Source organism: Hippocampus comes, unplaced genomic scaffold (assembly GCF_001891065.2).
Source record: "Hippocampus comes isolate QL1 unplaced genomic scaffold, H_comes_QL1_v1.1 scaffold150, whole genome shotgun sequence".
In the NCBI taxonomy this organism is placed as follows: Eukaryota; Metazoa; Chordata; class Actinopteri; order Syngnathiformes; family Syngnathidae; genus Hippocampus; species Hippocampus comes.
The window spans coordinates 2,146,889-2,162,124 of NW_017805496.1; the positions used below are offsets into that span (position 1 = coordinate 2,146,889).

Consider the following 15,236-nt stretch of genomic DNA (forward strand, 5'->3'; position numbering starts at 1 on the left):
TCCAGTCGTACTTTCGGAAAATCGTGTCGCATCCGAAATGTTTTGTGAGCCGTGTTTGTCACCGGAACAAGCGGCAACCTGTTTTGCACAATGACAGATGAGTCATCGTGCTCTCGACACTAATGGCCGTGTAATTGAGTGGGGACACCGGGTTCGGCAATGCAGCCGGCACGCCCGTGTCCAATCAGTGTGAAAGCAATGTGCTCAATGACAAAAAAATAAATAAATAAATAAATCATGAGAGGACGGGCGGGACAAATTCTTCGCATCGGTCTCACTGTCCCAGAAGTGTTCTCCTTGATTGGCCTTGGTCGCTCGCAACGATATTGTCATTTCTCACAAGTGGCGCCAAGCCATTTCAGCTGCTCTCCCCCCTGAAGGGAGTTCACGCCATATGCGCATGACAACACCCCGTTGGATAGGCAAGGTGATAAGATTTCTTTTTTTTTTTCCGAGAGTGTCTTTTGTGAGCTGTCTCTCATCAGTCCACTCTTGACAATATGGTGCGACTTTTTATATGGGCCGTGTTATCAGGCGAGCGAACGAGCTCCTGGCTCCCGGTTTTATGCAGTCAGTGTTCGAGATCACTGCGTTTAGATTCGACGCGTTAATCCTTAATGAAGGAGAAATTCATGGCGGCGAGACAGTTTGACAGATGAGCAGCTCTTACTGCTCCCTCAGTGCAGAAGGTTGAGGAGCGGGCCCACTCTCTCTGTCTGCGTTTCTGGTATCCCGCGCAAACGGTAGCCACGCACACCGTGCGGCGCGATCATAGCGCTGATACGCAGGACGGGTAGATTAGTGGCCGTTAATCTGACACTGGATCTGAGGCATCTCGCGCCGCAGTCCTGCCCTCTGCATGCTGTGAAATATTCCAGTCACTCAAGTGTAAAGATGTGCTAACGAGATTATCAGATTAGCCTTCATCTAGGGCACGCCGCAAACTGCTCGGCACGGGCAAAATGGCGACAGACAAACAAACAAACAAAAAAAAAAAGAAAAGAAAAACAAGACAGCTATGCCTGAATTCCTTTGGAATACAACAGTTGACGTTCACAAACCTCAAGCGTAGCTTGAACTCCCATTAGGGTACGGATGAAACGTATCCACATTAAAATTGATAACGTGCACGTTGACGTTTTTAATCACAAATTCATTCAAGTGGTGCACATTCCCTATACCAAGGGTAGCCAACCCGCGGCTCGTGAGCCGCATGCGGCCCTTTGGCTGGTTCAATGCGGCTCCCGGGCTTTCATACGACAAGCGTCGAAAACGCCTCGGCGGTGGCGCTGCCATTCAAACAACGGTGCTAAATACACTGAACTAACTACGTCAGCATATCATCAATCCCATTACTTGATTGACATACAGGGCAACCAGTCAGATGACAACTGAATCACCGGATTGACGTACAGAGCAACCAATCAGAAGACAATTGAATCACCGCTCATGCGCAAACGGTGCTTAGCGCTAAGTGCTAAGCTAGTCAGCTTTTAAGGTAGGGGTGCCCAATACGTCAACCGCGATCGACTTCGGCTCCGGAGCCAGCGAACTGGTCCCAAGTCGAGCGCGAGCGTTGGGAGGAGGAAATAGAGGATGGGGGGATATGTCTGTGTTTCTCGATTTCGTTCGTGTTCAGTGAAGTTCCGGCTCTTGCTCATCTCGATGTCTGTGCGTGCCTGCGTGTGTGTGTGTGTGCGCGCATGCATATGCGCAATGTGGCTCTTTGCAGTAACACAGTAAAAAAAAAAAAATGGCTCTTAGTCTCTGACTGGTTGGCCACCCCTGCCATATACGAAGGCCAATGAATTACACGTCACAATGCCAATTCACAATCATTTCAATAAGCCGTTTCGTCATCGCCTCCCCCAGAAATGCCGTCCTGCGCACGTACCAGAATCAGCCACCGAGAGCAGATTGGGGTCAACCAGGGTTACTCAATAGTCGGCCCCACCCAGCCAGATCCGACCTGCTGGCCGCCTACTTCCGGCCCCGCAAACTGTTCCGACAAGCGAAAATGAGACTTGGCATTTTCATCGGCGTTTGGCCGCAAACCAAACTTGATTTTACACCGCTCAGACGCACACATCAGCATCCCATTTATTGTCTATGAGAGGCTTGCACGCACAAGGTGGCCGCTTGCCATGAGGCAGGCGCTCCTTAATTGATTCCCCCCACCCCCCTCCATCAACGATGCAATTTTGGTCGGGTCAGCACGTGTAGACCAGGAACCGTCTCCATGTCAACAATACACGGCCAGCCTTCCGAGACGGCCCCTAAGTCATTCATTATCAGGAAAAATATGCTCATCTCTTTAAGTATGTGTGACTTTAGCGTTCAATTGTTCATTCGTAATTCAACCGGACCACCTCACGCGGCTTGCGTGTCGGCAACGGTGTCAGGGCAGCTCAAAGCATAGCAACGCAATCCCAATCTGTAGCGTTTATGCACCCACTATAACATTCATTCGGCCGCTCGATAAAAAAGGGTGGTGACGCACAAGTGTTGTTTAAGGGCCTTGTTTGCAATTCTTGTTGAACCAGAATATGTTGTAAGAGCGTTTACACCACGGTAAAAAGTAAGAGTTACCGTTTTGTTACCACTGCCATCTATTTCCACGAGCAAAAGTAGGAAGTTTGTCTTTCAGAATAAGAGAATAGCGGTGGAAATGTTGCTAACTTAACGGAAATACAGTATAAATCAATCTAAGAATTGTAAGTTCACTCGCTTGGCAATTATTATATTTATCGTGCAGTATGTGTTACTTTCTAATCTGTGTTTGTGTTTTCTTTCCTCGCTTAGAAATGTACACACTGGCACACACATACAGGCACTTACTCCAAGGCACACAATTACCAAATTTCCTTTGTGTTCAGACAGTAATTCAGCGTAACCCTCACGATATCGCCATTTGGCTTCATGACCAAATTCTACTTACCGGTAGTTTAATTTATGTCACGGTTTATTTGATGTCAAAATGGAAATGGCATTTTATTGTCACTTGTATTTTGTTTTTAATAAAAAGGACATTTCGGTTTGAATATTACAATATTGTTGGATGACCACAATAAATGGACCTTTGAATCAGTGGGAAGAAAAAAAAAAAGAATTACATATTTTTATTCCTTTTCGGATTTGTATTTGGTTCCTCCTGGTCTACATCATTTTATTTCCTTTCAGTACAATAAAATCCAAATCATTAAATTACACACTCAAGTGCTTGGGTGGAAAGAATGTTGTGTGAAAAACATTTTGAAAAAAATTAACGCTGAATCCGACTCATAGCACACACTTGAGCAAGGAGCAATACAAGGTTTTGTTTTGCAAAACAATTAAGAAGAAAAATCTCTCTACAGTAAATTTGTTTTCAACTTTTCTCTCTCTCTCTCACTCTCTTTTGCTGGCTCGCTCTCTCTCTGAAGGAGAGACTTCTAATCCTCTGCTAATTAAAATGGGAACCCACATTAGAAGCTGTATTTAACACACCATTATTCCGTATCTGGTAAATGTCTGTATTTGACTCTGTGTAGCATTATACATTTTTGTACTTTGGCTCTTTAAAAAAAAAAAAAAAAGCAGTCTTGCTTTGGCATTTATTAGATGCAACCACTTTAATGTCTCTCATCCGAATGGGAAATGCCCGCATCTAAACCAAGCATGATCTTTTGCAAGCTTGTTAGCCGTTAAATGTCCCCTGTTTTCTAAAAATGTCACCCCTTTAACGATGCTCCTGAGGTGATATAAACAATTTACCATAACACAAGCAGATGGCACGAAGCAGTGGAAAATGGCAACGAGCAACCCGGTTCTTCTTACAAGACATTGCGTGATGTCAGGGTGCAGATAGCAAATGTCAAAGATGTTGAATTTGATCCTTGCTGCCAGCTGCACAATAGTGGCAGCGACTGCACTAATAGAGTCTCTGTCACGCTGGTTACCTTTTTCCTCAGCTTCTTCCTTCTGCTCGTTTTCCCACACAATAGCACACGTCCTTATTGTACCAATTCAAAGACGCACCACAGCGATAACAACAGACGAGATGAGAGTGAGACAGAGACTCAGGTGCCACAAATACTATTATTAAAGTAACACATTCCCCCCCTCCCCATTTTCTACCCTTTATTTTTTGTTGTCACTTTAATCACGCTTTTATTTTTGTGTCACTGGGTTTGTTTATGTACCTACAAATGTCAATCATGATTTTAATGATGATAGCTAGATAGCGATAGCTCACTAGCTCGAGAGAGAGAGAGAGAGAGAGAGAGAGAGAGAGAGAGAGAGAGAATGTCCCTTGAGTTTTCCCTTCCAAAAGATGACAACAATTTGTGTTGTGCACTGACTACCCAACCAACTTGTTGACTTGCTGTTTATTTTTCATTAACTCGTTTCACATGTCCTTCTTTATCATATGGCTGTTTTGAGCCTGTCAATAAAATACCTCTGTGAGTCCTGATTACAAAATGTACACATTACACATTGCATAATTAGGAGCATTTCAAGTCAGCCATCTTTGTAGAATTTCAGTGGTGAAACTGTCTCTTGAAATAATGATGTATGAAGTCCAAGCCTTAGAATGCAGGTGGTGGTCTCCAGCGTATGACTGCTGCCGTCTGATGTGTTACCCCTCGAACACACAGGCGCACAGCAGTCTCCAGAGTACATGCTGGACACAATCTAGAGTCAAGCATGAATTCAGAGGCTGACAGGCCAATTATCAGATGTACTCCTCGTTCTGCATCCCCACTTCTGAAGGGAAGCACATGTGAGAATCCTGTCACTTTCACTCAAGCCATTGCACTGGCAGGGCCCAATGACAAAAGGCGTAGCCTTCACCAAAGATCAGGATGGACAGTGTTGACAACCTCATGTTGCCACACTGTTTTATTGAGTGCACTTTTACATTTCCACGCTCGGGACATGTGACATATGTGCAGTGCTTCACCAATGTATTCAACCACCACCTAATGGAAGGTTTATGCACTCGCTCGAATTGTCCTTAAACTTTTCAAGAGAGTAAAATGTCCACAAGTCAACAGTGTGCAACGTTAGCTAGCGCGTCTGCTTCACATTCTGAGCTTTTGGGGAAGAATTTAGGCTCAGGCCTTCGTGTGTTGCATGTTCTCCCCGTGCCTTTGTGGATTTCTCTACCCCTGATCATCTAAAAACATGCAGATTAGGTTATTTGAAGAAAATTATGTCTGTCGATTGAGATTCGTATAGACTCATTTCCGCATATTAGCAAACGGGGACGCGCGCGCGCGCACACACGTCCTAATATGGCTGCGCCAGCACGTACCTACTTGCTATTCACGAACGGGGCCCGCCCATGATCACACGTTCGACAACTGATGAATGAACTTCAAACGCAAAATATTTACACAGTATTCTCTTTTACATTCGGAACAATGTAGATTACGTAACAACAGACAATAAATGAACTACTAGCCTGCAACATACCTGAAGACGGGGAGAAATCATCACGATCGTGATTACGTGCCGTTTCCTCAGCAGATTTGACGAGTGCGAAGAAACACTCCGGCGTTTGCCTGCCAGGTGCATGAAGACGCAAAGAATCGATCTCAGATTTCTCGATCACAAACTGTGAGGAGATCCCAGATAGACTCTGTCATTGGTGTGATTGGCAATGAATTAAAACAACAAAATAAACCTTTGAGCTTTCTTTACATTTTAAATGTTCATTTGTTTTTTTCCATATGAATAAAGTATTTGTCCTTTTTATCCTCAGCAGTACAGTATTAAATTTTTAATCTGAAAATTTCCTTCATATTTCAAATAATACATTTTTGTCGGACTGTAATGTTTTAACCTGTTACACTCGCAGTCTGCTGAAATGGTGTCAAGTTACCGTAAATGACGTGTTAGCTTATTAATTGCTTCAGTTTTCCACGTGTCAGGAAGCGATCAATGCACCATAGCTAATTTAATGAGCCATTTGCTGTGTCACAGTACATGCAGGTCCCCGTGAACAGATGCTTATTTTGACACGCTCAACTCAGCAGCTTTGTTTGTAGAGCACAAAACAACAACAAATTACAATAGAACACCTTTGTTGTCAAGTTCTATGGCGCAATGCAACAAAATTGAGCTCTTGAAAACATAAAAGACAACCAATAATAAAACAATGATGCTGACAAGCATATAGAACTAACTGCAGAACGAGGGTAAACGTTCTCATAAAGCTTTGTGATGAAACACAATGAAAGACGGACAGAGTGCTTTCGTTGATTCGATGTTGCAGTTGTTGAATTGTCTCGCCTAATGTATAAACTTTCTATTTCCTTTGTTGTACCGGCTCACTGGTGAACACGTTCAAATAAAAAGATGTACATGATGGTCAGCTTACAGCAGAGTTAGCTGGAGGAGCCATTTATTCAACTTTAAAAAGTCACACTTTGGGTGACACTTCCACCTTGAAAAGCACTAATGTGAATCTGCCCGTTACAATATATATATATATATATCCACATTAATACAATTTTGATGAATGAGGTTGCTTTCCCTCCAAATTTCATTGTGGTAGCTTGGAATAAATGTAAAACGGATGCTTGTATGCCTCCGAATCTTTCCACCGGAAGTCTCTCATGAGCTGCCGTGCACATAATCTATTGCACCGCTGATTGACTGGCTATCAGTCTAAGGTGCAGCTCATCTCTCGTCCAGATAGGCTCCAGCTCACCAATGAAAATGAAAGTGGCAGCAAGAACGTATTTCATGACGCTGGCTGGTCACAGAGACAGATCATGCTGCTGATAAACAGTCATGATCGTTGTCCACAATGAAAGCAAACTGTATATGAAATTTGTCCAATTAATTCCCACAGGAAATGGAATGCCTTAGCATTGATGATTTGTATCTTCTGTTTTTTTTTTTTTTTTTAATTTATAATTGGCTGCTCCGCAGGTGAACGTTGCTCCCACATGTGTCAGAGCCTTGACCAAGATGTTGTACTGCCCATACTGTCGAAGCATGCCCGGGCTCAAGCCCTGCAAAAACTACTGTCAAAACGTCATGAGAGGCTGTCTCGCAAACCAGGCTGACCTCGATCTCGAATGGAACACTTTTACCGGTGAGTCAATGACGAAATCTGTGCATCTGTTCCTCTTGTCTATCCGCGTGTACTTGCAAGTCATCAATGTTACTTTTTCATTGCTGCGTCTTGGAATTGTCTCTGTGGGAATTCCGTCTGATGTGCTGCATTTGGTTCTGCTCGGAAAGCTTTACGGAGACAAAACTAAGATCGGATTTGTTCAGCCGTTCCCTTGTTTTTTTGTTTTTTTTTGTTCCGTGTGCAACTGTGCAATGGTGTTTTCTATTGCAAGGACCCAGGCAGAGTGCTTATAGCCGGCTGTGGTCCCTGCTGTTTGGGATTGATAAAGCAGAGTAGATCCTAGGCAAACACATTTTCTGTCGAGTTTCCAGCAGCGCTTGGTGAGTAATCGAGCACTGCAGTTAGTCTGTAAGTAGCTGCGTGCTGAAAGCCTCACTCCTAAATGCATACAAAGGAGGCACATTGAATGTTCCCTCAAGATTTTTAATTTTTTTTCCCAGCTAATGCTTTTTTTCTCATGTACACCACGATCACATTAGCCGTTTCTTTTTTCGAATGAGTTCAATTCAAGACATGTCTGACGGCTGTATGTGAAGCAAAGTGTGCTTCTGAGCCACTCGCTGATTTGTGACAGGTTTGTACTCCAAAAAGCCACCAGACTGCAGAGCACGTGTTCTCTCGGGTGGCGTGTCTGAAGCCTCAGATCAACACGGGCCCCAGTGTACTGAATGAAATGTCTCTCTGCTTTATGACATCTGTTAAAAAGTTAGTGTCTTGTTCACTCGTGAAGAGGCAAATCCATCGCCGCAAAGGGACGTTGTTCCTGACACTAATGGGAAAAGCTGCTGTTCTAACAGAATTTTAAATCTGGTTAGACGAAAGGAACCCTTGAGATGCTTGTAAAAATGTATTGATTTTATTGCGCCCGGGTTTCATTGGGATACTGTTTTTTGTTTTTTTTGGGGGGGGGGGTTGCCTAGTTTGACTTTTCCTCTTCATTTTTGGACAACAACGAGAAGTGCAGTGGCCCACCAAATGTAAATTATGGCGCCGTGTTAAGTTTGTTGCTTTCTGAAGTTCAAATTCAAACGTTTATACTGTAAGATAATAAGAAGATCTTGGTATTGTTGTCTATTGTGTTGTTGCTGAAACAAGCATTCATACGCTATTACTGTTGTGCATCAAAAACGTTATTAGCAAACCTTGAAGCTGTTGCGCGACATATACAGAACCAACTTAATTAACCAACAAATTATTTGGCTTGTTTAGGGGCAGATTCATTTCCTCATCCCGAAAAAATGTTTGGCAGGACTCAAGACTGCGACCAAATTGGTTGCATATGTGACCAATTTTCCGCATGTACGAACAAGAATTTCATCTGGACGTAAATTCGAAAACAGAAGATTTGCCAGCGAGAGAAAAGTTGCTGAGGATGATTAACACGCATAACACATAATCATCTGCAACTGAAAATCAAGTACTTTTTTTCGGTGTACAATTACACACAAGAGATCTAGCGGCATAGCAGGTAGTGTTGTTTTTTTTTCCACTTTTGACACCGGTATGCAGGGTAATTGATATTCATATGTTCTGTTTTATGGGGAAAGTGCTGCAAGGCAAGGCAGCTTTATTTATATAGCGCATCCCATCCCATACAAAGGGTAACTCAATTTGTTTCGCACTATTAAGTACAACATTTTAAAGCATTTACGAGCAAAAGAGTTCAAGACATTAAAAAGTGAAGCAAAGAAACAAAAAGTAGCTTCCCTTCTGCAGAGGCTGTTGTCCGTCTTTGAAAGGACCGCTGTCTTTCTTTCTGACAATGTAATCAAAAATGTTTCTTTCTGTCTAGACAGCCAGTTACGTTCATAACAAAAAATAAATACATTTAGAGCGGGTTGTCCTTCGCCGTACATTTTATTGAAACTACGCACAGTCTGACAATTTGAAAGTCACTCATTCCAGAGTCCAGTCACGAAGGACAAATGGGATAGCCTTCGAAACAATTATTTTGACATTCTCTTCAAGCAATTCTTACTTTTGTCACTGGTTTCGCATTTTTAAGCGATAGCCAGACGCGATCACTTGCCAAAGACAAAACGGCATGCATGCATGACCCCTGTGAAATCAGAACGCCGGTACTGTTCAGTTGTCCGCCATATCATAAAAAGTCTTTGCCAGCTTAGAAACGAGCAGACGATGCGCATAAACCCGAAGGAGGCCGGACTTGACTTGCTTGTAAGTGTGCTATGCGTGCATGTGTGCGCGTATCCGGTGTGGGATACCGGAGCATCCGTCAGCTGCCACTGTGACAAATATAGCCAGCTCTGCATCGTGACGGACGCATCATCATCATTTGTCTTGTCAGCCCCTTGTTAAAATACCCTCAGAGAGACAAGATGAGGCATACTGCTGCTTTCCCCCCACCCACCCTCACTCACCGCATCAAAATCAGTTCTCTTTTTGACAGGCAAGCAGCATTGTCGAAAGAAGGTTATCAAGTGCCGTTGAGTTTTCTGTGTCATTTCCCCGCACTTGAATATACACAGGCTTAGACTCTGCTGGATTTAAATGACTTTTATCTTTTTGGATTGGCTAGGATTTCAATGCAGTTGAGAATGCAAAATTGCAATATTTACACGTGCGGAATGGTGGAGTTGCGCAGCACCGCCTATTAGCTTGCAGTACAGTACAGCCTATAGTACAACAACAAAAAAGAAACGGCAATTTGAGTCACTTTTTCTCGCACAGCTTTGAATACGAAATGTCGAGCCTTTGCCATCTTGCATGTTGCCTCTCGCACATGATTTTTCATCATTCGGATTTAGGAATGTGTTGCCCTCTGTTTAGTGACACTACAGTGAAAACAATCCTCATTGATTTCATTTGCTCATTCCTTTTTAATAGCATGGCGAGCTTCCAAATGTAACTTTACCTCTCCGCAACTCCCTCGATCCGGGGAACCAAACCCCCCCCCCCCCACCTCCCCTTTCTAACAAAGGCTCTCGGATGTGAACTTGTGAGGACAGACACACTCTCTGGGGCTTTATTTTAAATGATTCTTGGCAAGGGAGGCGCACACTCGACTTGATTGCACTATTGTATCAACACAATTAATATCTGCTCTCCCGGTGTGACTCCATTGTTATTGATATCGTTACATTACATTACTATTAATCGTCAAAACTACAAGGGGAACCACAGAGGGTTCATAATGATATCATAGAAGAATGAACATGCACAACGGTTGTTAGTTAAGAAACGGTTGGTTGGCATCACACATTCATCGAGTCGTCTTCCTCTATTTAAATTCTTCCATCCGTTCATCCATCCATCGTCTGCTAATCTGGAATTGTTGTTTTGGGGGCAGTCACGTAAACAGAGACGCTCAGACTTGCCTCTCCACAGCCGCTTTGTCTCACTAATCCGGGATCATCCCAAAATGTTCCGAGGCCAGCCAGGAGACTTTCTCCAGCATGTCCCGGCTCATCCGCGGGGCTCCAGAACACCTCCGACTCTACTCTGAGGCCCTCCCGGTTTCACTGAGCTTCTCACCCTTGAACCAGAGACGATAACGTCTGTCTATGAACATAGCTTTTTCATTCGCGCCGTGCCGCAAATGGAGAAGAAAAGAAAACGTATGGTGGCCTTCAATATGGTGAGCTCCATCACATTCGCGCCTGTTGCCAACGGCAATTTGTTACAGTGAGCGAACACGCAATTTAGTGTCCGTTATTTGATGTCTTAGTTGAACACGCCAATCTTAGCGGATCGTTTTGCAAGAGCGCGTGCAGTCCGTTCGAGTGACAAAGCAATCTGGCGCTCGCTTTTTGGGATCTTAGTATGTATTGATGAAAAGTGTCTGGAGCGATTTCAGGTGAATTTCACTCACTGTCAAGTTGTCTCTACACTAATAAAAATAAATGAAATCGTCTAGATCCAGATCAATTATTTAAAAAAAATGAAGCACGAGAGTCAGCTGGGTAATTTGTTTTCCGTGGATACCCGAATCACGTCACAAAGCATTAATGTGCGATGTTGTCATCGAGAACATTTCCTGAAGGAAGAAGCAATTACTGCTTGGTGTTGATTGGATTATATGCCCAAGTGATACCAACAGCATCTTCTTTTTTTTTGTTTTGTTTGTTTGTTTGTTTTTTTTGTTGGTGTTGAATTGAATTCATGACTGGAAGAAAAATTATGTCGACTGTCCAGGATTGCAGGACAGTTGGCTTTGTTTGGAGTGATATCATCAAGATTTACAATGCAGCTTCTAATGCAAAGATCAACAGCCTGACGTTGGATTTCATGTGTCTTTGTTTTCTTTTTGTTGTCTTTGGCGACAGATGCCATGTTGCTGGTGGCGGAGAGGCTGCAAGGACCTTTTCACATCGAAGCAGTCATAGAGCCGATTGACCTCAAGATTTCCGAGGCCATCATGACTATGCAGGACAACAACAAGATACTGTCAGCAAAGGTAAATTTCTCCACTACTTGTGTCTTCCACAATTCATGTCATGAAAAAAAAAAAATGAACACATTCCTGCTTTCCTTTTTTTTTCTTTTGTACTGGATGATTTGAAGCAGGGACATAAATCTCATTTTCAATCAGCTAATTTATTTTAATGTGCAGTACAAATGCCTTCGAGATTCGCTGTTAAATGAGATGACTTCTGTTTAACCTGCAAATATAGAAGCTAATTTATTCTTAAACCTCTTTCGGTTTCAAATGGCTCAGCCGTCTTTGGGATGGGAGAAAAAAAAAAGAAAAAAAATCAAAGCTGCAAATACAAAACTTCTCTTATCAAAAAGGCAAGCTTCATTTCAACTTTTACACTCCGGCGTACTTAAGCCCATCTCCCGGCTAGATTCACACAGGTCAGTATGAATAAGATGTCCCATTCTTCCCCATATCACAGCGGCTGCAATTTATAACTTTTAGCCGTTGTCTATGCACCCGAGGCAAGGTTGTGCTTGGCCGAAAGATTGCTCTGAGATTACGATGGCTCCAAAAATTCACATTGCATTGTATACCTCCATTCCGGTAGCATTGAGCTGTGGAAAAAAAAATTACTTTTTCCGTGTGATGCGCAAGATAAAAGAATCGTAATCGTGATGAAGGATTGATAAATATTTGACAAAAGACAGCTCTTGTCATAACAGTCGTATGCCGAATTGGGGGCCGAGCAGAGAGGCCACAAAGGCTGATGAGTTTTCGCTGTTTGAATTTGTTTGGATCCAAACACCCCCGCAGAGGCCGCGGCCTCAACACTTGTCAAGCAATCTGGTCTCACAAAGTGCCACGAAAAATTGATTATTGTCCGGTTCAAGGATTTATCGTTTTGCACTTCTTCTTTCTCTCCAGTATTGGAACTTTTTGCCTCACGTCCATGAGTCAAGAATTATTCATTTGGAGCGGTTTTCCTTCCAAGAGCTACATTCATTGATGCCTCGTTTTTTTTTTTCCTTCCCCAAGCAGAGCAGTAGGGTATTGCGATTATCATTTGAGAGTTACACTCCAATGATGTTGCACCATTAACAAAGCACATAACACAATTATCTATTCTCCCCTGACATGTAAATGCAAATGAGAATTCCCCAATCCAAACCATACGGTAGCAAACGACTTAACGAATCCTTTCAGATTCACTTTGGTTTCCTGTGCACTTATTGCAAGCAGTGTCTTTATGGACATGTTTTGAACTGAAGTTGTGTTGTATTATCTCTCACGTATGTCTCCCTCCTTTTAGTTTTTTCAGAATTGCGGTCCGCCAAAGGCTTCAGGCATAGGCAGGTCCGCACGTGGCATTTCAGATGTGTTCAGCGCCCGTTTCAGACCTTACCCTCCCGAGGAAAAGACAACCGCGGCCACGGAGACAAGCCTGGATCGATTGGTATGTGCTAGCGTGAGGTTATTATCCTCCTCTACACATTTAAGTGTCATTATTGCATTGATGTAGAATTGCACCACGTCCTATTGACAGGCGTTGCTGAAAATTAGCGTTTGTAAATCACAAGCGTAAATGCATCTGAAGCAAGCTGTAATGCAACCTACAACCGCTAAATTCATTTTCCTTTGGATAATGTAGTTTTTTAGATTATATATATATATATATATGTAAGAGGCTGAACTGGTTCTGCATTGTCTATGTTGATGTTGAAAGAAAATTTCTATTGTTGTGTGTTCACAAACTACTTCTTCTCGAGTCACTACGTATCATCAAATGATTCACACCCCACACCATTTATTTTGTGATTTCCTTGCTAGATTTTCTGTTTTGGTGCATTGTTTTCGCTTTTCTTAGTGCCGTTGAAGGTATAATTTATTTACGTTTTTCGGAGGCGGTCTTTGAACGCCCCTCGAGCCGAACCCGGAAGAGAGTACTCATTGTCAGAGAGAGACGCGTCTGTGTTTATCTCAGTTTTAAAGAATTAATAAAATGGATGTAAAAAAAAAAACAAACAAAAAAAACACTGCAGCTCTTTTTGTCGCAGAGCTGCAATATATATATATTTAATTTCACATGAATCATATCAGACGGCAATAGGTCTGATAATGTTTTCTCAGTTGAGTTGAGGTTGTCCGATCGATTTATTGAGTGGCACCATTTATCATGAAGGTCCGACAACGTGAGCATTTCTCTTATGATTCGTCCAATTAAATCTTTGTCTTCTTCATTTTTCTGCTGCTTCTGCTGCTGCTTCACCAAGAGGGCTGTCTGGATGGCAATGCAACACAGTGTAAGAATTCCATTCCTCTTACCTTCTTATTACCTTTGTGCACCTCACGCCGGGTCAGTGAGGCCAAAATCACATCTTTTGCCTTCTTTATATGTCGCTCGGTATGCCATCACTTCATAATTATTATGATTATTATTATTATTTTTAAACATCGCAATTGGACTCGTGGCTTACTTTGAGTTTGTTTCTATCATCCAACGTAGGGATCATTTATAACTGGAGAGAGATGAAGAAATATGCCAAGGTGCCGGCGCTTGTGAATCAGGGCTCGTGTTGGACCTCTTCCATTGACTAAGTTCATGACAAAAAATCTGGATTTAGTCCCTGTGTGCGGCACAGTTCTTGCCACCTGCTCCTCGGGGATGGGTTCAACGCAGAGGTCAAATCTCATTGTACATCCTTAATGAGAGAAATAAAGTACCTTTATTTTATCTTTTAAGTTAAAGCACAGCACTCTGGCAGTCAGGCGCCGGTTCTTAGAGGCGAGCAAGCGACAATCATTTGAGATTATACCACCTCTTATATTCAGCAGGAGCGTGGAAATGAATTAGGTCAGCCACATATCGAGTCGAGCCCCGACCATGGAGAGCGGCGGCACCCGAGTCGGGTCGTCGAGAGCCCCGATCCAGCCAACTTTTAGATGTCGCCATCCTCCAACACAACTGATTCAAATGATCAGCTCATCAACAAGCCTCGTGGAATCCTGTCCACGATTTCGATCATTGGATCAGGCTGGACGGGGGCTCTCGCGAACCCGACTCGGGCACCGCTGATGTATTGATTATGATTGGAATTGGACTTGAACGCATGAAACAAGTGCCCTTTCTTAACCTTGCCAATCGCATGATCTCACTTTCAGGCAGTTGAACTCATGAAATCTGATTTTGCACATGAGCCTTGTTTAAAATCCCAGGTGTTCATCTTGACAAAATTCAGCCGAATAAAATTGCTGCTCCACGGGCTTTAATTTTGACACGGAAAAGACACATTAGGAGTCGACCCATTCCACCAGGAGCAGTCTACACTTTAGGATGGCTTAATGGAAGAAATTGAGTGTAATATCCCTCATCATGTTCTCGCGAGTCTATAATCTCCTTAAGATAACAATCATTATGTTGTCATTTAGCTCGCTCGTGAAACAGAGACAATCTGTTGGAGCCCTTTCAGCGAGTAAACCTCTTTTGCCGAATGCCTGAAGCGACAAGGCGCTGCACATTTAGCTTTTTTCTCAAGTGTTTCCGTCAACGGGATGATAGTGGGGCCACGGATGTCAGTTCAGTGTGGCATTCAACCAACATGTTTACACAGTTACCCTGGAGGGAAATCCAATTCTGTGTGTGTGTGTGTGTGTGTGTGTGTGTGTGTGTGTGTGTGTGTGTGTGTGTGTGTGTGTGTGTGGGTGTCCCCCCCCCCCCCCTACTATAGC

At 43.1% G+C, this 15,236-nt stretch overlaps 1 protein-coding gene and 1 long non-coding RNA gene across 2 annotated transcripts in view; one reads left to right on the forward strand and one right to left on the reverse strand.

The window, feature by feature from the left end:
- Positions 1-15,236, forward strand: part of LOC109519703 (glypican-6-like) — a 75,827-nt gene that overhangs the window by 44,013 nt on the left and 16,578 nt on the right. The window contains exons 5-8 of the mRNA XM_019876400.1: positions 6,922-7,087; positions 11,416-11,546; positions 12,820-12,963; positions 13,781-13,810. Of these exons, the coding sequence (XP_019731959.1) occupies positions 6,922-7,087; positions 11,416-11,546; positions 12,820-12,963; positions 13,781-13,810 (471 nt within the window). The remainder of the gene's footprint in view (positions 1-6,921; positions 7,088-11,415; positions 11,547-12,819; positions 12,964-13,780; positions 13,811-15,236) is intronic.
- Positions 4,353-5,655, reverse strand: LOC109519704 (uncharacterized). The gene is made up of 2 exons (XR_002169010.1): positions 5,458-5,655; positions 4,353-4,746 (listed from the first exon to the last, which is right to left on the reverse strand). It is a non-coding gene; the product is annotated as an uncharacterized LOC109519704 (long non-coding RNA).